Source organism: Mobula birostris, chromosome 3 (assembly GCF_030028105.1).
Source record: "Mobula birostris isolate sMobBir1 chromosome 3, sMobBir1.hap1, whole genome shotgun sequence".
In the NCBI taxonomy this organism is placed as follows: Eukaryota; Metazoa; Chordata; class Chondrichthyes; order Myliobatiformes; family Myliobatidae; genus Mobula; species Mobula birostris.
In genome coordinates this window covers 134,576,164-134,598,403 of record NC_092372.1, presented here as the reverse complement: position 1 = coordinate 134,598,403, position 22,240 = coordinate 134,576,164, and the positions used below count along the sequence as shown (strand labels likewise).

Genomic DNA, 22,240 nt, shown 5'->3' with positions numbered 1-22,240 from the left:
TATAGAGTGAGCCCAGCCGTTTGTTTGTAGCTCGTGGTAGAATGCATCCCACTATCGACGGAACTTGAGATTGAAGTAGACATTTTGTGTTATCAGATACCTTGTGTGGAGAATATAAATTTTTAGTTGTCACTTTGAAGGTTGTGCCTTTGGCTGGGAAGAAATTACGATTTAGCACAGGTGACTAATTGTTTGTTAATAGGTTTAATCACCTATGCTAATTGTTAATAATATGAAATGAAAATGGCCTATTCTGTGCAGCATTTGATGAAAGCAGAAAATGGGCAGTAAGACACAGCTAGAGGGGAAGATCACAAATATATCACAGTCTTTAACTGTTACAGAAACGCAGTAATATTATCTTCAAAATCACATCTCATGAAAATTAACGAAAATTTAGGAAGCTGGTAGTGGTGGGGCCAGCCCCATATTTCTAGTTGTGAATCTACAAAATGCTCTGCATTTAGGGGCTGGATTTGCATTGGCTTTTGCAAGGCACTAAGCTCAGAAACATATCTAGCTAGTGGAATACTCTAGTGAAGAATCATAAAACAAGATACATTCAACAACTGTAATCCAAATTTTTGTTGTTCATTTACCAGAGATTGTCTTACTCAAACAAAAGCAGCTTTTACCTGTTTCTTACTCTGCTGATACATAATACCTTTATTTAAGGATGCTGCTGACTTTTTTGTTGGGTTTCTGATTATTACTTATTATGAATAAAATTAACCATTTTAGTTTTCCTCTGGTTGTTGTAGTAATTTCCACTATTTAAAATAAAATATTTTGGTTTATTAGAAGCTCTTATAAAATCCAGTAAGTGATCAAAACCAGCTGGAAACACAGGTATTCTTTCAGCCATGTCTTTCCCTATGAGAACACAGAAAAACATAAGTACAGTTTGCAAACCATAGAGGGGCATGTATTCATACAAACCGAGATGTAATTCTACAAGAGCTAAGAATGAAAATGTTTTGCATGGTCTTTAGGAAGAGCTTTCATTTTTGCAGATTACGCATTAGAGACTATCTCAGTGTTCATTTGCTGATTGTTTCGTTTACTCACAATTCTTTTGTTCTCAAATTTAGCTCCTGGTCTAGTATCTAGGCATGCTCCATTTTTGATCCATTCAGGTTGTATGCATAATCTAGTTAGTTGTATCCAGTTACTTAGATTATACACTGGAAGGTGAATGCTGAGGAAATTTTGATACTGAGGCCTAGCCTTGTGACTTCTCACAGCAGTGGCTCAGGTGGATGTTCATTGGCTTTCTCAGAGACCTGGACATTTAGGTATATTTTAGCATATCTTAAGGCCCAATGTTGTTCCTTTTAATATTGTCTTTAAAAAAAACACACTCGATCATGTCGACATTATCTTCTGAATGATAGAAGGGACCTAAAAATGGTTGTACAAATCTAAAGTAAATTAATCCCAAACAGATAAAGTACTTTATATCAAAGTTGCTGGTGAACGCAGCAGGCCAGGCAGCATCTCTAGAAAGAGGCGCAGTCGACGTTTCAGGCCGAGACCCTTCGTCAGGGCCTTTTATTTTAAAAGCCGGTTATTTCTTTTATTTTAGAAACCGGTTATTTCTTTTATTTTAAAATTCCTGGGTCCTCAGAGGCTCCATCTTCCTCTCACCCCAACCCTCCCCTCTCCATTGACACCCCCAGCCTCCCCCCTCCCCCCTCTGATCCCAGCTCTCATCAGTGCCTGTTATTTCTTTTATTTTAAAATGGTCCTGACGAAGGGTCTCGGCCTGAAACGTCGACTGCGCCTCTTCCTAGAGATGCTGCCTGGCCTGCTGTGTTCACCAGCAACTTTGATGTGTGTTGCTTGAATTTCCAGCATCTGCAGAATTCCTGTTGTTTGCGTTTTTAAGTACTTTATATATTTGAATAGAAAGTTCCTTTGGCACTACAACATCTGCTCACTGAATTCTGATGCATTGTCTGAACATGTGTCTTCCTGCAAAAGTACAAGCTTATAAAATTGCTTTCATCATTTTCCACATATTACTTGTCTGCTTTTGGAACTAAATAAGATTAATGCCCATCGGGCAAGACAGATTTTTCAGTGAACTGGTGCAGCAATACAGGATCTTTCTGACTGATGGATACTGCATTTATAATATCATTACTGTTCATGTAGTTGTTATTTGACACAATATTCCATTGACTATTGTTGACACACAAAGTTATTTCAATTTTATTCTGTCACACAACCAGATTCTTTTTTTTTGGCGTGTGCCTGCGTGCATGTGAGTTTGTGCGTATGCGTCTACGTCTGCATGTCCATGTGTGCATCCATGCATGCGTCCGTGATGATGGTCTTTTTCATGGCTTTTACAAGGTGCGGAGCTAGAGAGGGAGAGAGAGAGAGAGAGACTGTGTGGCACGCCACTCCTCGCACAGACATTTTCACAGTATTTTCCCTTTATTTTATGAGGTCGAGTTGCGTTCTCGACACTCAACTCGGCACGGATGGAAAGCGTACTCGGGGGCGGACCCGACTAGTTTCGAACCTGGGAACCTCCGCTCCCAGGTCCGGTGCCGATGTCGTTGCGCCACCAGCCGGCCCAAAAACAACCAGATTCTAATAATCCTTTGAGTTACATGTTTGGATAATAGTCAATACGTTGATTTATTTATATGCATGTCATTGTTATTTGCAAATCCTAGCTTCTCAGTATTCAAAATTTTAGCCATTTCAATCACTTGCCTTGCCATCTGAATATAATGAGGGGTCAAAGTGAAGGGGGTCGGAAGAGATTACAGATGTTGGAATCTAGAACATAAAATAACAAACTACTGATGAAACTCAATGGGTCAAGCAGCATCTGTGGAAGCAAAGGGATGTTGACATTTCACCTGCCTCGCCCTTCCCTCTCACCTCATAATATTGGCTATCTCCCCTCTACACCTTCAGTCCTGATATAGGCTCTTGATCCAAAGCATCAAACATCTCTTTACCTCCATAGTTGCTGGCTGACAAGCAGAATTCAACCTTCATTTTTGTTTTGCTTAAAGGGAAGGGAAAAAGCTGAATTCACGTGGAGGAGAGAGAAATAGAAGATGTAGTAAGGAGAAGAAGACGTGTATTTATAAGAAGAGAAGCAGAGAAAAAGAATCTACAGAGAGTGAAAGAGAGAAAGCAGACAGGAAAGGGAGAGGGTGGGGAATGTAAAAGGTGACTAAATTGTGGAGCAGTACAGTTGGAGAAAATTGAATAGATTTTTTGAGCAAGAAGGGAAGTGAAGATTTTCTCTTGAATAAATGCAGTGCATTTTGTAGATGGTATCCATTCGGAACCACTCCATCAGTGGAGGGTAGACAAAATGTTTAGGGTGGTAGGTGAGGTGCCAATGAAGTAGGTTTGTTGAGCTTCATGAGAGTGGTTGCAATTGTACTCATTGAAGCAAGTGGAGAGTATCAGGTATTAGACCCTCACCGTCTTCATGTTACCACCATCTGGGAGGAGGTACAGGAACCTGAAGACCCACATTCAAAATATTAGGAACAGCTTCTTCCCCCCTGCCATCAGATTTCTGAACAGTCCATGAACCCATAAACACTATCTCATTACTGCTCGTTTCCATTTTTTTTGCAACATGCTGTAATTTTCATTATAATTTTTTATGTATTGAACTGTGCTGCTGCTGCAGAGCAACAAATTTAATGACAGAAGTCAGTGATAGTGAATCTGATTCTGATTCCACCCAGCCTCTCAGCTCTTATTTATTTAAGTGCTTTATCTGGGTTACTAGTCACTGACAACTAGAGGAAGTTGATAGTGTGGAACTTGGTGATAGTGTTGTCATTGAATATCAAAGGATGATGATTAAACCCTCTCCTAGTTGGAAAGGTCAATAACTTGAACTTCTGTGGTATGAATGTTACTTGCCATTTATCAGCCCATGTCTGAATGTTGTGTATTGTGTGCCTTGCTGCATGGGGTGCTTTGTGAATGAAACTGAGAGTTGTGTGACCATCAGGAAACATCTCCCCTCTTGACATAATGATGGAATCACAGGCATGCTCTTATCATAAACCTATGTGTTCCTGTTGTGTTTTTGGTTGTGCATGAGAAGCATGGTTTCCTTTCTTATAAAAATATAACAATGTCACAAACAATTATCAACAAAAAATTAAGTCTCAGCATTGGTTTATTTAATGAGTTTGGCTTACCATTTATATCACTACCTCTACAGCCATACAAAATATATGCCTGAATAATTTGTGAAGGTTTCGTTAATTTTATTTTTTAACTCCTTTATTTATTTTCACTAAATGGTGGCATCTGGGTTGATGAAGGCTGTAAATGTTAGTCTACGGGAAGTTTGGGTGATGAGAAGCTACAAGGATATGTGGATTTGATTTGAGAATATTTGTGAGAATAATATCAACATACTGTAGTTTAAAATTGCTTTTGTAGCTAATATTATGACACATTTAATAAGAAAACAAACCCTCACAGCACCATATAATGGTATTACAGGTGCTGCAGTTAAATATTGACAGATTTTATTAGACAGAACCTCACCTCAGAGCTTTTGTATATTTTGAAAGGGAATGGAATGACTATATCAGCAGTTTTAAGATATAATGGATTTCTTACTTTGGTTCTGTTAATAAATACTGGCAAATAGGGAAATAATATTTTAGATAATAAAAACAAAAAATGTTGGAAACACTCGACAGGTCAGGCAGTAGCCAGGAAAAGAAAACAGAGTTAAGGTTTCAGGTTGAAGACTCTTTGTTCTGACTGCATTTTCTGTTTCTTTTTAATTTAAAATTACCAGTATCTGCAGTTTTTAATATCTTCCATCTTTTAGGTAGATGTTCTAATTTAGATCAATTATACTTAACCAAATGGCTTACAAGTTCATTTTTAAACAATATTAATTGCATTTTTAATTTCCCAGTAAAATAAGTGACCTTGTTGTTGTCCCATTATACCATCAATGCAACATCATTCAAAAAGATTTATTTTCCTTGGTGTAAAAGCATTGTAGTTACCTTCATATTAATAAACAGAATTAATAACCTTGAGAAATATCTTCTAATTTGCATCAAGCTTGGATTATAGTTGTAAAATAATCATTGCATTGAAGTGAGCTAATTGAGTGAATTCCATTTTGTGTAGCTCTCACAGTAAACAATCTCATCAGAATTTCATATTGAGTTACACTTCTCTCACCCGTAAGCTGCAGTTTGGTTCATTATTAACCAGATCACACAACATCACATATTTTGGTGTTATCACAAGTCACTGATATTATGCAAGACTATCACCTTGCAGCAATTCAATGATCCAACATGGAAAATGTGTTTTTTCAAGTGCAAGTTTAATTGTCATTCAATCATACATGAATACCCATGAATACACTCAAGCAAAACAGTGTTCATCTGGGGCCAAGGAGCAAAACACATTTCCAACAGTCAAACGCAATACAAGCACATATAGCATATATAAGATAGCAGTAAACATATGGTCATATGAAAATATATATAATGTAGCCCAAATCCCTGAGTACATGGATGTCATCAGCAAGAACAAGTCCACAGCAGTCTGCAGATTAATGCAATCCAGGTTGTCTTCCACTGAGCGAACAGTGGGGGGCAGCACTGAGACCAGCATGGACGTTGCGCCAAACCGCCTCCAGTGTCGTCTCTCCTACGCGGCTGCAACAGGCACCACTGTGGCATGGGACCTAGTCCACTCTGCAACCGAGGCCCTGCTGTCCCCTCGCTGTCAGGCCCACCAATAAACCGGTGAACTGGACTTGCAGTATTCCACATTACCAATAACCAATAGGGCATTTATTGCAAAACACAAGAGAAATGACTTGAGACAATCACTTGCTGTTAGTCTGCACACTGCCTTCACACACCGACTCTGACACCTCTCTGCAGCAGGCAGCAACATGGTCCACACCAAGTCCAGCTACAGTATCTGGAAAGATTTATTAAGGAATTGATAATTGTTATGTTTTGGAACTCCAAAAACTAATCAAAAGAAAAATATGGAGCCAGGGATAACCTGTCTACTTCATTCTTACTTTAATGAGGTGTGCAGTTATGAAGTGATGGCGCAATGATGTATGCCATTTACATACTTTTACATATAACCCATAATGAATTATGAATGCTCAATCAAACAATATATCTACCATATTACTCAAATATTACTGAAATATTAAATGCACAACACTCCTCCCTGTTTAGCTAGAAATTCAAAATCAATGTAGATTACATTCCAACTACAGGTACTGTGTATACACAATAGTTTATATAATACAGCCACTATGTACACATCCACACCATAGTAGATTTTAAATTGTTCCATTCAGGCATAAAGACTTAATCACTGTGGAGGATTTTTTACTCTTGTTGGATAACGTCTTTCCTGACAAAGGGTGTCAATCTGCTTGACAGGAGAGACTTATGGCTGTGAAACAATCTCAGTTTTGGTGTGTCCTCCATGGTGGTTGTGGGAGTGGCTCTAGGACTGCAGGAAGTGGTTCTGAGAGTTCTGGGCACTTTTCTTCTCCAACAATTTACTCTGCTCTCCTCGACTAATCGATGTGTCATCTCTAGATGGCATCAGACCCAATCTGCACTGTGTAGGAGAGTGGTCCAGTTCTGTCTTTAATCTTCCCAAATACCCACTTTTGATCACCCTGTAGCCCCTCGCCAGGTCTGCTTGTCCAGGAGTGAAATACTCAGCCACCTTGTTTGCGGATACCTCAATCTGTTTCAGCTGTTTTTCCTGCATAGTCCTGAGATTAAATTTGAGGAGGTCCAAGCATGAGATGACCTAGGAACAGCATAGCTGGTGAGTTGTTGTTTGTGGAGTATGTTGAGTTCAGATATGCAAGGAGCAAATTGGGTTACTTCTGATTCAGTGTCAGTGTAGTGTGTTCTGCTGGTGCTGTTTGCTGTAAATTCTTTCGACTCTGAACAAACCTTTCCACCAAGCCATTTGTAGCTGGATGATACGGTGCAGATGCAATATGTCTTATTCCATTCATTTTCAGGAATGACTGAACCTGTTCTGCAATAATCTCTGGTCCATTGTCACTAACCAAGTGTTCTGAAATATTAGTCCTTGAGAAGAGGCTTTATAACACATCAACAGTGTGCGAGGCTGTAGTGGAGATTATTGAGAACACTTTTGGCCACATTATAGCTGCATCCACTACTACCAAGAAATTTGTGCCCATGAATGGTCTGGCAAAATACGCACAAATCCTCTGCCAGGGCAATGCAAGGCGTTCCCAGGGATGGAGAGGTGCTGCTCTTGGCATCCTCTGGACATCCCGGCAGCCCAGACCATGTATTGCAAGCTGCTTGATCAGCTGATCTATCCCAGGCCACCAGATAAAGCTTCAAGTTAATGTTTTCATATTGACCACACCAAGAAGACCTAGCTCCTCTAACACTTTAGCTCTCAACCTGGATGGTATAGCAACTCATGTCAATGGCAGGTTCATCCCAGCGCTGGTAAAAATGGAAGAACTTGAATTTCTGTTGCACATTCTAGACATTTTGTGTGGCCATGTAGACCTGAGACAGTGTGGAATCTTTTCTGGTTTCCCGTTCAATCATCTCTGCTGTGTTAGCATGACTTTCAATTTGCATTTTTCAACTGTTTGCTCTTCCAGGGTAAATCAGACAATCCATCAGCATTTCCATGATTAGTCATCCTCTTGAATTTAATCTTGCACTTGTGTCCTCCAAGAAACATAGACCATCTTTGCATTTGTGGATCAAAATTAGACACTAGTGATTGATGATCAGTAATGAGGGTAGACTCTCGCCCATACAAGTACTGGTAAATTGTTTTACCCCCCCCCCCCCCAACCCGCCAAACCATACTCAAGTCCTTTCTGCCAGTTAGTGCATAATTTTTCTCTGCAGCAGTTAGGGAACGTAATGCCAAGGCTATGGAATGTTTACTTCCATCACTTGTAACATGAGACATGATTGCACCTACACCATAAGGCAATGTGTCACAGGCAAGCTTCACTGGACGATGTGGATCATAATGTATGAGTACACTGTCTGCTTGTCACCGTTACCTTTGCCTTCTGGAAAGCCACCTCACACTGCTTTGTCCATTTCCATTTCTTCCTGACCTGTAGTACTGAGTTCAAGAGGTGGAGCACAATAGCCAAGTTTGGCAGGAACCTGTTATAGTGATTGACAAAGCCTAAGTAGGATTGCAACTCCAGCATGTCCTTTGGCCTTGGGTCATCCACCAGTGCTTGAATTTTCTCAGGACACTTGTATAAGATTTGTACATCAATGGTGTGATCACAATAAGGGATGTTTGGTTTAAAGAATTTGCATGAATTGTTTTGTCATGCTTTGTATCCATAATTTTCCAATCTTTTCAACACTGTCATCTTTACTGGTACACTGTCCTGATTGCAAGGGTGGCTTTGAAACACCTCATCCATAGCTTTCTGCCAGAGTGCAGGTGCAGATGCTGCTCCAGAAATAAGCCTCTTATAGTGATAAAGCACTTTGTGAGTGTTTATGGTAAGAAACACTTTGGACTCTTCTTCCATCTCCATCTGTAGTTAAGCCTCACCTAAGTTCTGTTTCCTGAGGTGTTTCCCTCCAGAAAGATTTGCCAAGATATTCTTTACCTCAGGCAGAGGGTATTGATGTACCTTCACCACTGGGTTGGTGCTACTGGTAAAATCAACACAGATCCTGACTGACCCATTTTTCTTGACCAAAGGGACCATTGGTATTGACAATGGGCTCCACTCAAACCTGGAAAGAATTCCTTCAACATCCATGCAATCCAGCTCACTGGCTACCTTATCATGGGTGGTATAAGGAAATAGACAGGTTTTGTAAAGTGGCATTTTTATTTATAACAATTTAGCCCTTGATGTGTTTAAGTTTTGCTGTGCCATCCCTGGACACTGCTATGGCATCATCCAGTACCTTTCTTCTAAATACACCTTGAGTTGACTATTGCAGGGGATGTTGCAAGCAAATGATGGATGGATCCCCAATCAAGCTGCAGTTGGCTCAGCCACTCATAGCCCCACAATGCTGGCCCTCCTGAATATCATTCCCAAAGGAGTTGTCTTTTCTCCAGTGTGAATTCTTAGTTGGATATTTGCAGCCTACAGCTCACATTCTTTGAAATGCCATTAAAACTCATTTTGTGGAATGACTGAACAAGCTCAGCCAGTGTCCATTTCCATTTTAATTAATTTGCCATTCACCTCTTGTAAGTCATATTAGTTTTCACATTTAAATCTCAAGGCTACTCAGGCCTGTGTCACTCTCATCGTTGTCAAATTTTCATCAACAGCATGCAGATTAATGCTCTTTTTGAACCTGCAACTTGACTTTTTATCTTTATCTCTTCCCTGTGCAGTTCATTTATTTCTGTCTACCCAACATGCTCTTTGTATTTGTCATTCTTTGTTGCAAGTTTTACCTTTAAATTTGCATTGGTGTGGTGTATGTGAGCCCCTGCCACAATGGTAACACAATCAGTTAGGAGCCATTTTTGAATGCTTTCTCCTAAAATCTCACTGTTATGGACTGTATCAAAGCTGGTGATGAATCAGCATACAGAGAGAGATTGAAAATTTGGCAGAGTGGTGTAATAGCAACAACCTCTCACTCCATGTCAATAAGACCAAGGAACTGATTGTAGACTTCAGGAGAGGGAAACCAAATGTCAATGAGCCAGTAATCATTGGAGGATCAGAAGTGGAGAGGGTCAATAGCTTTAAATTCCTGGGTGTTACTGTCTCAGAGGACTTGTCCTGGACCCATCGTATAAATATAATTGTGAAGAAAGCACAACAGCACCTCTACTTCTTCAGGAGTCTGTAGAGATTTGGCATGTGATCAAAAACCTTGGCAAACTTCCACATGTGTGTTGGAACTGGCTGCATAATGACCGGGTATGAGAACAGCAATGCATTTGAGTGGAAAATCCTTCAAAAGTTAGTGCATTCAGCCCAGTACATAATAGGTAAAACCTTCCCAACATTGAGCACACCTACATGAAATGTTACCATAGAAAAACAGCATCCATTATTTAAGATCCTCACCACCCAGACTATGCTGCTGTCATCAGGTAGAAATTACAAGCTCCTCAAAACTTGTACCACCAGGTTCAAAGCAGTTACTACCTCTCGACCATCAAGCTCCTGAACAAAAAGGGTTAACTACACTCATTTAAGGACTCTTTTATCTTGTTATTTCATTTCATTATTTATTGCTATTTTTTTTGTGCATTTGCATTTGACATAGTTTGTTGTCCATTGATCCTGTCTACAGTTACAGTTCTATAGATTTGCTAAGTATACCCGCAGACAAAAAACCTCAGGGTTGTATGTGGTGACATGCACTGTATGTACTCATAATTATAACTTTTACTTAGAACTTTGAAACAGATTTTCTTCTAGACAAGGACGACACAGCTTACTTAGGTTGTGAATAAACATCTATCTCACTAGAGGTGGTGCCAATATTGTGCCAGTAAATGATGGTGCAGTTGAGAAATAGTTTAAGTTAGAAATATACAAAGAGAAATGAACTTAAAGGTTGGGAGTTTTCAGAAAAATTCAGAAAAATATATTTCTCTTTAGATGAAATTGCTATACAGTGCAAAATATCACAGGCTCTGGACAAAATATTCCAGTCCTTCTGAGTTATGGCTGAAAAATTCCAAATATTACACAAACAAAACAATAGAAACCAGATAATCCCAGCCATTATAAGTCAGTTCGTATAACATTGACTGTGAGAAAACTCTTAGCAATATTAATTTGACATACCATTGATTGCCATCTGAGTAAGATACAGGTTATTAAGTGAACACACTGTGGTAAAAACAAATAGGATTTGACTAAATGAAATGTGTGGATGTGCATAGTATGGTTGATCTTGAGTATATGGACTTGTTAGAAGGCATTTGATAAATAAATCTTTATAGATTGGTTAGCAAAATTGAATTTTTATTGACTAAAGAGATGGTGTATCACAGACACTAAAACTAGTCAAAAGATATGGAGCAGGCAGGGAGGTGTATAGTTATTTTTTAAGACAGGAGAGAAAAAAAAAATTATTAGCATTGAGAACAATTATGCCCTTTAGATGATCTGTCCGCCAGAGAAAGCAGGATCCCCCAGTGGCCACACATTTTAACCACGTCCCATTCCCATTCTGATATGTCTATCCACGGCCTCCTCTACTGTAAAGATGAAGCCACACTCAGGCTGGAGGAACAACACCTTATTTTCTGTCTGGGTAGCCTCCAACTTGATGGCATGAACATTGACTTCTCAAATTTCTGCTAATGCCCCACCTCCCCCTTGTACCCCATCTGTTATTTTTTTATATACGCACATTCATTTTCTCTCTCTCCTTTTTCTTCCTCTGTCCCCCTCACCATACCCCTTGCCCATCCTTTGGTTTTCCCCCCCTCCCCCTTTTCTTTCTCCCTAGGCTTCCTGTCCCATGATCCTCTGATATCCCTTTTGCCAATCACCTGTCCAGCTCTTGGCTCCATCCCTCCCCCTCCTGTCTTCTCCTATCATTTCGGATTTCTCTCTCCCCCTCCCACTTTCAAATCTCTTACTAACTCTTCTTTCAGTTAGTCCTGACAAGGGGTCTCGGCCCGAAACATCAACTGTACCCCTTCCTAGATATGCTGCCTGGCCTGCTGTATTCACCAGCGACTTTTATGTGTGTTGCATGCCCTTTAGATATTTATTTACAACCTGTAAGCGCATGGCTATTTGTAGTTGGCACAAAATTAAGAAAGTTTATAAACAGTGAGGTGATATTAGCACACTTCAGAAAGACATGAAATTTCAAGGACCAATCTGACACATGGTTTAATAAAATGATATCATGTGTGAGGGCTTTAGGTATAAGGAAAGGCTTTTGAATATGGTGTTAAGCAGATTAGATAAAAGTATCTTGAATGTCCTTTATTGAGAGAAAAAAATACAACTTGTGACAGAAATGTCAGTAACTAGAGGATACGTTTTTTTTAAACAGTAAGTATTTGTCGATAGAATGAGAGGCATCATGAGCAGAGTACAGTAGGGTGCAGTACACTATGTGAAAGGTGGTAGAAGCAGTTTCAAGAGGAGTTTTTGAAAGAATTTTGGACAGATGCCGGAAGAGGAAGAAGTCATGTGGTTAAGAAAAATGAGCAGGAAACAGTCATTAATACAATGGATTTTATAAAACTCTCTTTGTTAAAAACAAAGTGCTTTCTAGATTTATGCCAACAATGAAATGGTGTAGATTTACATATAGACTTGTAAAGCAGTATGACCCCAATGTTATCTGCACAATGAAAGCAATTCCCCTACATTTTTTTTATTCTCTTTATTGTGACATACTCTATAACCTCGGTTAACTTAAAACTTCCAAAGTCTCAGTAGTAACATTTGTAATATTGGACTGCGGGATTTTTAATATCAATACACATAAACAAGTACTGAGATGTCTAAATGGAAGACTATGTGGTCAAAGGATCTGTGCATTGGTATTGGAGAAAGTCAATTCACCCAAACTAGATACAGTTGAGATGAAGAATCTCAACTCAAAAAGTCAATAGTCCATTTCCCTCTACAGATCCTTCCAGATCTATTAAGTTCCTCCTGCAGCTTGTTTTTATCTTGCTCCAGATTTCAGCTTCTGCAGTCTATTATGTCTGCATGTAAGAAGCCCTAGAAATGTTTTGAATTCAGTAAACTGGGAAACTCAAGAATTTTCAAAATGCACTCTTCAAAATATCTGGGCAATCCCTGGCAACAAAAAGAATTGAAGAAAAAAATGCCCCCATTCCTTACATTCAAAGGCTTCCAAACAGGTGTTTCATTTTAAGTTCTGAATTAAATTAGTTCCCTCAGCTCCAACACTTGTTGTAATTGTCTCCAATTTGAAACAATGTGGCAGTGTAAGTTAACATCTCCAAGCAACTCATAAACTAACTATTCTACTATATTTCAGGTGTGGTTCCTCTTCATGCTCACTCTGCATTGAGAGTAGCAGGCGAGAAGCTGTCACCAACCCTTAGATCTGCCAACAAGCTGCCACGCCATAGACCGCTAAATCGAACATACTCTGCTCCACTCCCACAAAACACACAAGCTTTGGCACAGCTTGTTGTTCAGCAGCAACACCAACAGCTCTTGGAAAAGCAGAAGCAGTATCCGCAGCAGGTATGGATGAACAAAGTCAGAACTGCTTTAACTTTGCTTTAACTTTAACTATGCTTTAACTCAATAACTTGTAGTAGTTGCCATCTAAAATGGGCGTACGTGTGCAGAAGGCTGCTTTTTATGAAAATCTTTAGCCAGTCATGAACCCTTTAATCTAAATGTATCTGAAATGACAGTTTCCTATAGTAGAGACAATCCAGCCATTTACAGAATTGTGGTTCTCTCTCAGTACTTCAACTATCACACACAGCAAGATGTAAGATCTCCATACTAGAGTAAATGTTGAAGATTAGAATCAACGAAATGTACAGCATAGAAAGAGGCCTTTCCAGCCAACCTCATCCTTGTAGATCATGATGCTTATCTACCTTTATTCCATTTTTCTACCTAAAGCCCATATCCCTCCATGTCTTTTCTATCTAAAAACCTACCAAACAACTTTTAAACATTGTGATTGTATCAATTTCCACTATTTCCTCTGGCAGTTCATCCCAGATATTCATTACCTACTGTCACAGGCTGAACCAGATTGGGGCTAATCTCAGTGTCGTGTTAGTAGCAAGTTAACCTTCCACCCCACATCCAATCCATCATTAATACAGGAAGCTCTGACTCTGAACCATTGCCTATTGCAGTCCTTGCATCTATTACTGTAACCCTGAAACTTGGCTATTCATATTCTAATGCTATACCAAGTCCTTTTACCTCTGTGGTTGCTGATCACAAGCCTCAACTATCTCAGATTTGGAATTCTCAGTCTTTCCTTCAAATGCATTCATCCATCTGAGAAATCCACCCCTGATATGGTGACTCTCAATGTCACTTCATTGACATTTCTGACTTTACCCACCAAGACTGAGAATGTGAAGCTGCCAATTCTTCAACTCTCTTTTTCTCTCCTCATAGGATGCTCCTTCAAAACAATCCTGAGAGTAGACTTTAATCATTCCTCTTAATATGTCTCTCTTTGACTGTACATTTTTCATCTGTGCATCTTAGATGATTTTTGTGTCAAATTTGTATGATTAATGCCCATTACTGTGGTTGTTGTCTCACCATTCATCATAGGCTGTGTATTCAACAGGGAATTTCTTCAGCCCTATTGATCAATGAATAAATTCACTGAGGAAATTTGGTTTAAATATCATTACAAACATACCTAAAACCTTAATCATTGTTTTCAGTCACTCTTTATTATTGTTCCCATTCATTAACTATTGATTTGCACGCCAACCTTTTGAATTGGTTCTTGTTTCAGTACTCCTAGGCTTTTACAAGAACATTGGGATTTCAAAAGATGTGTTGACCTATTCATTGATCACAATATAAAAAGTTACTCCCTGCATGATATTTTCACAGTCCCTATGTTCTTGCGCCAAAAAATAAGATATGTCTCCCACCAGCTGAGACAGACAGGTATTACTTTCTTTGATGTGCTTTCTACTAAGACTCCTGCAATCATTCAATGACTCATTTAGTTGCATTCCTTCTCTTTCTCCCTCTTTCGCTGGTTTATAGAGTCCTGTACATTATGTACATTTTAATTTCCTAAATTGAACTAGTTGTAAATGAAAAATAAAGATGGGTTTGTAGGGTAAACTTTTTTTTTGAGCAAAGCTTTGGGAGTACATTAACTTTTGTCTGATGAAATGCTATAAATAAAGTGAAGGGATTGCCTTTAAGTTTTATATCTTTAGTGGTCTGCTTTTTTAATTTGTAGTACCGGTATTATTATAGCACTGTGCAATTCAAAAGCACCTATAAATATAACTGTCGTTTCATTTTTAAAGGAAATTTTAAGACAACTAAATTCTCCTTGGGGTTCCAGCTGGGTACAGAAAGCCCGAGAAGAGTTTATTCATCATATAGGCCAGGAGAGCATTTTTTTGCTACTTTAAGATTTAATGCAGCAAAAGTCATATTCGTATGATCTCAAAGTTATTTGCTACATCATAAGTCCATTCCAACATTCAAGCTTATTTTGTTTTTTAGAAGAATAAACTGGCTACTTCAGGTTTCTCAGTCCTTTTCTGTATTTCTATAAATGATTCTCCTTCAGATTCTTAACCAATTCACGTTTGAAGTTCCAGATTAAAACCATTTTCGGTGCTTCACCAGCATCCTTTACTCAACACTTAAGATCTATTTTCCCAGCTCCAATGATCATTGACCAATGGAAATGGCTTTTACAACTTACTCTGTTTAAACACAGATGAACGTGTACACAGCATCAAATCTCCCCACACCCTTCGTTGCACCAGTGAGAACAGCCCCAGTCTAACCTTATTGCTGAAGTCCCTCATTTAGGCAAATGTTCTCATAAATCAATTCCATGACGAAGACCTTTACAAAATTCCTAAAGTAGGCTGAGCAGAAATGGGTGCTATTCTCAAAATGTTCCTCAAAGGTAACCAAACTACCTTTCTATTCAGTGCTTTTGTTTAGGAAGTTAAGGATCTGCCATGCTTTACTAACTGCTCTTTCACAAGCCCTGCTACTACGAAAATTTTATGTGCCTATGTAGCCAGATTCCCCTGTCCCTGCACTTGCTTCAGTACCGTTCCATTTTACCTCTTGTTCCTTCTTTTCTGGTAGAGATAGATCTTGCCAAATATATGCCAATCAACAGGCTATTTAAAATAGTCAAGGGCAATTTTGGTCTTCAATCACAGGACTGTAATCAGCTTTCCAAATTATTAGCGAACCTATTTGGTATTAGTTCAATGCTCTAGAAACTACTATGCACAGAATAGTTTTCATAACTGCAGCAATGATTACCAGTAATGGCAAACCACTTCTGGAAGCAGTTTTCCCTTGTAAATGGGTTGATGGATCACTGTTAAATAAGCTAAATGAAAAGGAGTTAACCAATCTCAAATCAGACCTAGCCTTAACTGTCCATAACAGTAATCTATGTGGCACTGATTGAGCAAACTTCTACCTCTATACCTATGGCAGATATTGCAAAGAATGGAAGTTATACCTGGATGCAGAGTGGCTAGCTGTTCCGATTTAGGATCTAACTGACGTGCCTTGCTTTGTATCAATTTCCACAGACTCAGTTTATAAATCCACGCTGCTAAGTCATTACAATTGGTAGATTGTACTTGGAATCAGTCTCCCTGAATTACTAATGAACACTGTGAGCAAGAACATTTCACAATTTCACATTTGTGCTAACTAGATTTACTCCTAATCTGAGAGCTCTCCTTCATACATGCATGCAAATTCTCTGAAGGTTTTTTGTTTCACATTGCAATCCCTCACCTTCTGCAAAGAAAAATATTTTCCTTTGGAGTAGAGGAACACAAGAAAATAAAAGCAGGAGTTGGACACCACATGCCGAAGGCCTGTCCTCACATTCAAATAGGATCTGATCTCTGTTGGCCTTAACTCCTCTTCTACGCCTGTTCCTCGTAACTCTCAATTCCTCAATATTTCTAATATTTATCTATCAACATGTCACATATACATAAAAATCTGGTCTTCACCATCTTCATTGGCAAATAATTCCAGAGACTCATTATCCTCTGAGAGAAAGGTTTCTATTTCTCTGGGATTTAAAACGCCAAACCCTTTATTATGCGGTTATGTTTGCTTGTTTGTTACTTTCCAATTAGGGAAAACCTCTCAACTTCTACCCTGTAACACACCCTTATGTTCTTGTGTTTGAATTAGGTCACCCCTCAGTTTTCTGAACTCCTAGGAATTTAGACCCAATCTGTTAAGCCTCTCCTCATTGGATAACCCTGCCATCTCAGGATTTGATGATTCTTTGTCTACACTTCTTGCTACCTTAGTAAAACAGCCAACAAGATCAAAGACCTCACCCCTTCTCTGGCCATTCTCTCTTCTTTCCCTTTTCACCAGGTAGAAGATACAAAAGCCTGAAAGCCTGATGTGCCAACTGACTCAAGGACAGCTTCTATCCTGCTGTTATAAGAATGTTGAATGGTCACCTGTTAAAATAAGATGGACTCCTGACCCCACAATCTACCTTGCACATTGTCTGCACGCACTGCACTTTTTCTGTAACAGTGATATTCTGTTATTGTTTTTGCTTGTACTACCACAATGCATTGTTGTAATGAAATAATCTGTATATACAGCATAGAAAACAGATTTTCACTGCACCTTGGTACATGTGATACTAATGCAGAATATTGTGTTACAGTTCCTGAGAAAGTGCAGAACAGGTAGAGAAAGTGCATAAGGTCATGATGAGGTCAATTGATAGATGATGTGTTCATCTTTATTGTATAAAGGATTCACTCGTGTGTTGTATCTCCAAAATAGAAGCTGTCCTTGAGCCTGCTGCTATATGTTCTCAAGATTACATATCCTCTGCATCAATGGGAGGGGGTGGCAGAGGAGAGAATGGCCAGGCTAGGAGGGAATCCTTGATTATGCTCTTTGCTATCCCGAGGCAGTGGGAAGTGTAGATAGAGTTAATGGAGGAGAGACTGTTTTTTGTGACACACTGACCTGCATTCACAATTCTGCATCACTTTTTGCAGTCCTGGGCAGTGCAATTGCCACACCAAGGTGTGATACATTCCTATTGAATGCTTTCTGTGTAAGAATTAGTGGGGCTCCTCAGGGAGAGTGGAAAAAAACCTTAAATGCCACATGAACTGATTAATTTACTTGGTCTTTGGCAGAATGAAGTTTGGAGAGGACCAATTTGGAAAATCTACTTGGGATCTTTGACTAGCTCTTTTTAAAACTTTACAGTGTTGACCTTTGCATGTACTTTTATATGACATGATTGGTTGATATTCTTAGTCCCTACTCTGGTTTTCTGGTTATCCATTATGGTACATAAATGGACGTTTCAAATTTGCAAAGCTATTAACTGTTATGTGAAGTCATACTAAAATTTCTGACCATAGATTTCTATTTCAAAGTTTAGCATGCAGATAACCATGTTGACGCTTTGAAAGATGCCTCCATCTGTGATAGCCTGGTGTTTTTCTTGGAATGTCCTCTCCATTCATGTTAATTCTAATTGATCTCTCTCAATGATGGCAGAATACCAATTAGCAGCGAAATAATCAGATCACAGGGTGATACTGTATGTGGTCCAAACCATATCATGAACAGCCAGCAGTGAACTGCCAAATATCTTCCACTTAGCAAATTGAAAGTGCTATGATACACAATGATAGTGTTCTCAGAGTGAAGGCTACAGTCTAAGGAAAAGAGATAATCTATTTAAGACTAAAATGGGAGAAATTACTTCTTCTGTAGTGGCAAACTAGTGATATTCATGACACAGTAAACAGTTGGAGCCAAGCAATGAATATATTAACAAAGGTGTTAGATATTGTTCTTAGGGCTACAGAGATAAAGAGATACAAAACAAAAGCAGAAACAGGTTTAATAATTGTCTGCATTGGTTTCTATGTTTGTTTCTATGAAAGAATAGTGAAAAATGATTCAGTAACAATTCAACATATAGACCATAAATCCATAAGATATAGGAGCAGAATTAGGCCATTTGGCCCATCGAGTCTGCTCCACCATTTCATCATGGCTGATCCATTTTCCCACTCAGCACCAATCTCTTGCCTTCCCAACCATATCCCTTCATGCCCTGACTAATCAAGGATCTATCAACCTCTGCCTTAATATACATACAGTCTTGGTCTCCACAGCTGCTTGTGGCAACAAATTCCATAGATTCACCACTCTCTGGCTAAAGAAATTCCTCTTCATCTCCATTCTAAAAGGAGATTCCTCTATTTAGGATGTGTCCTCTGGTCTTAGACAGTGCAGCATAGGAAACATCTTCTCCACATCCACCCTATCAAGGTCTTCCACCGTGCGATAGGTTTCAATGAGATCACCCCTCATTCTTTCGAATGCCAGTTAATATAGGCCTAGAGCCATCAAACGGTCTTCATTTTCATGTACCTCCTTTGAAACTTCTCCCATTTCAGCAGATCCTTTCTAAGAAAAGGAGCCCAAAACTGCTCACAGTACTCCAAGTGAGGCCTCACTAGTGCTTTATAAAGTCTCAACATTACATCCTTACTTTTATATACTTGAAATGAATGCTAACATTGCATTTGCTTTCCTCATCACAAATTCAGACAAAAAAATAATCCTTTAGGGAATCCCAAGTACCTTTGCTTTTCAGATTTCTGTATTTTCTTTCCATATAGAAAATAGTCAACCCTTTCATGTCTTCTACCAAAGTGCATGACCATACACATCCTAGCACTCTAAAAAGCCATCTCAAAGGCATTCTAGAAATTCTCTCTTTTGGAATCCAGCACTAACCTGGTATTCCCAATCTACCTGCATATGAAATCCCCCATGACAATTGTAACATCACGCTTTTAGCATGCATTTTCTATTTCCAATTGTAATTTGTAAACCACATCCTTATCACTGTTTGGGGTAACTGTATATAACACCTATCACGATCGTTTTACCCTTGCATTTCCTTAGTTCTATCCACAATGTTTCTACACCTTCTGACCCTATGTCACCTCTTTCTATTGATATACTTGAAGGACAAATGCTTGACAAATGGTGAAATGAGAGATGTGGGTTAAATCAATATCTCTTTCAAAGAAGCAAATTAGGGAAGAATGCCCATCTTCTGCATTATATGATTTCATAAGTCACAGAAGATCTACCCTTCCTATGATATTTAAAAATATATCCATTTAATAAAACAGTATAGTGTAATCATCATTGTTAATCTTTTAGATTAACACATAAGAGCTAATTTTATGATTTAGCATTTTTGCTTTTATCTCTGTCAAACAGCAAAATTCACACGAATCCATGATGCAAGATGCTTTTAGCCAAAGCATTCTCCAGGAAGTTGACACTCACAAAATTAACTGCATAGTAATTATATATATTTTGCAATAGTGTTGACATGCGAAAAAGATTTCCCTTTTATTATATTGCCGTAAAATGGATCATTTGTGCCATTTAGATAGTTATTATTGAAGATGTTTATTTGTTGCAGACACTTTCCAAATCCCATGTGCAGCTTCAACAGCCGGAAAGGCACCCAGAGGAGACGGAGGAAGAATGCAGCCAACAGCAAGTCATACAGGAGGATGAGGGGCCTCCCTGTGGTAGCAGCAGGAGCAACAGCAATAGTGTCTATCAGAGAGCAGCAACATACACTGCACAGGTGAAAATGGAGCCATCAGACAACAGTGATAAAATACACCTAAAGCAGAACGATCCTGTGGAACAGAGCACTGTTTTTCACCAGGTAAATGAAGGATCATATAACCCAATGGTATCCAAAAAAGGAGAACATGCAATAGCTTGAGTGAGTGTCAATACGTTTGTCCCTTTCATAAATAGCAGATTCAATCTTATTGAATTGTTTAGATCTGTGTTTGTTAGAAGTGGATTCCATAGTTAGAGGAGCAAACAGGAGGTTCTGTGGATGTGAAAGAGACACCCAGGATGGTCAAGGATATATCAAATCATGTCCACAGTATTCTAAAGAGGGAGAAGGAACAGCTGAAAATCATCGTATATATCTTGGTGCTATTGATATAGGTAGGAAAAGAGAGTAAGTCCTGACCAGAGAATATAGGGAGTTAGGCAGAAAACTGAAAAGCAGGCCCTCCAGGGTAGTAATCTCTGGAGAGATTCCTGTGCCATGCACCAGTAAGGGTCAGAATAGGATGATTTGGCAAATCAATGCTTGGCTGAAGAATTGGTGCATAGGGCAAGGTCTCAGATTTCTGCATCACTGGGATATCTTACGGTGAATGGATGACCTGTACAAAAAGGACGAATTACACTCAAACTCAATGAGGAACAATAACCTTGTAGGCAGGTTTAAACTATTTTGGCAGAGGGGTCGGAACTGGAGTGATAAGGCCAAGGATAGGGCAGTTGGTGTACAAGCAGGTACAGTCTGTAGTGAGACTGTGAGGAAGGACAGGCAGATGATAGGGCAAAATTGCAGTCAGTGGTATGAGTTGCATTGTAATGGGGAAAAATCAAAAAGAATGATGAATACAGGACAGAAGGTGTTAAACTTGAATGCATGTAGCACAGTTAGAGATGGGCAGGTATGATGTTGTGGGCATCACTGAGTCATGGCTGAAAGAAGATCATAGTTGAGAGCTTAACATCCAAGGATGCACATTATATTTAAAGAACAGGCAGGTAGGCAGAGGGGGTGAGGTGACTCTGTTGGTAAAAAATGAAATAAAATCCTCAGAAGCAGGTGACAAAAGATCAGAGATTTAGAATCCTTGTGGCTGCAAGGGTAAAAAGACCTTGATGGGAGTTATATACAGGCTTCTGAACAGTAGCCAGGATGCAGGGTACTAATTACAATGGGAAATAGAAAAGGCATGTAAAAAGGGCAATGTTATGATTAGTCATGGGAGATTTCAATATGAAGGTAGGTTTAGATATTCAGTTTGGTGCCTGATCAAGAGATGAAACTTTTAGACTGCCCACAAGAGCTTTTTAAAGCAGCTTAAGATTTGAAGCTACAAACATTGTACAAGGAGAAAGGCAATTCCGGATTGGGTGTTTTGTAATGGACCAGATTTGACTAAGGAGCTTAAGGTGAAGGAACCCTTTAGAGACAGTGATCATAATATGATATAATTCATCCTGCAGTTTGAAAGGGCGAATCTCAAGTCAGATGCATCAGTGTAACAGTGTAGTAAAGGGAATCATAGAGGCCTGAGAAAGGAGCTCACCACAGCTGATTGGAAGGGACACTAGCAGGGATGATGGCAGAACAGCAATGGCTGGAGTTTCCGGGAGCAATTTGGAAGGCTCAGGATGGATACATCCCAAAGATGACAAAGTATTCTAAAGGCAGGATGATGCAACCATGGCTGACAGGGGAAGTCAATGAGAACATAAAAGCAAAAGAGAGGACATATAACAAAAATGAGTGGGGAATCATAGGATTGGGAAGGTTTTAAAAACCAACAGAAGGCAACTAAAAAATCATGAGTGAAAGGATGAAATATGAAGTTAAGCTAGCCAATAATACCA

The 22,240-nt window shown here is 39.1% G+C and overlaps 1 protein-coding gene across 1 annotated transcript in view; it reads left to right on the top strand.

The window, feature by feature from the left end:
* The window catches only part of LOC140195287 (histone deacetylase 9-like), a 700,837-nt gene that overhangs the window by 587,588 nt on the left and 91,009 nt on the right, over positions 1-22,240 (top strand). The window contains exons 12-13 of the mRNA XM_072253371.1: positions 13,020-13,231; positions 20,220-20,474. Of these exons, the coding sequence (XP_072109472.1) occupies positions 13,020-13,231; positions 20,220-20,474 (467 nt within the window). The remainder of the gene's footprint in view (positions 1-13,019; positions 13,232-20,219; positions 20,475-22,240) is intronic.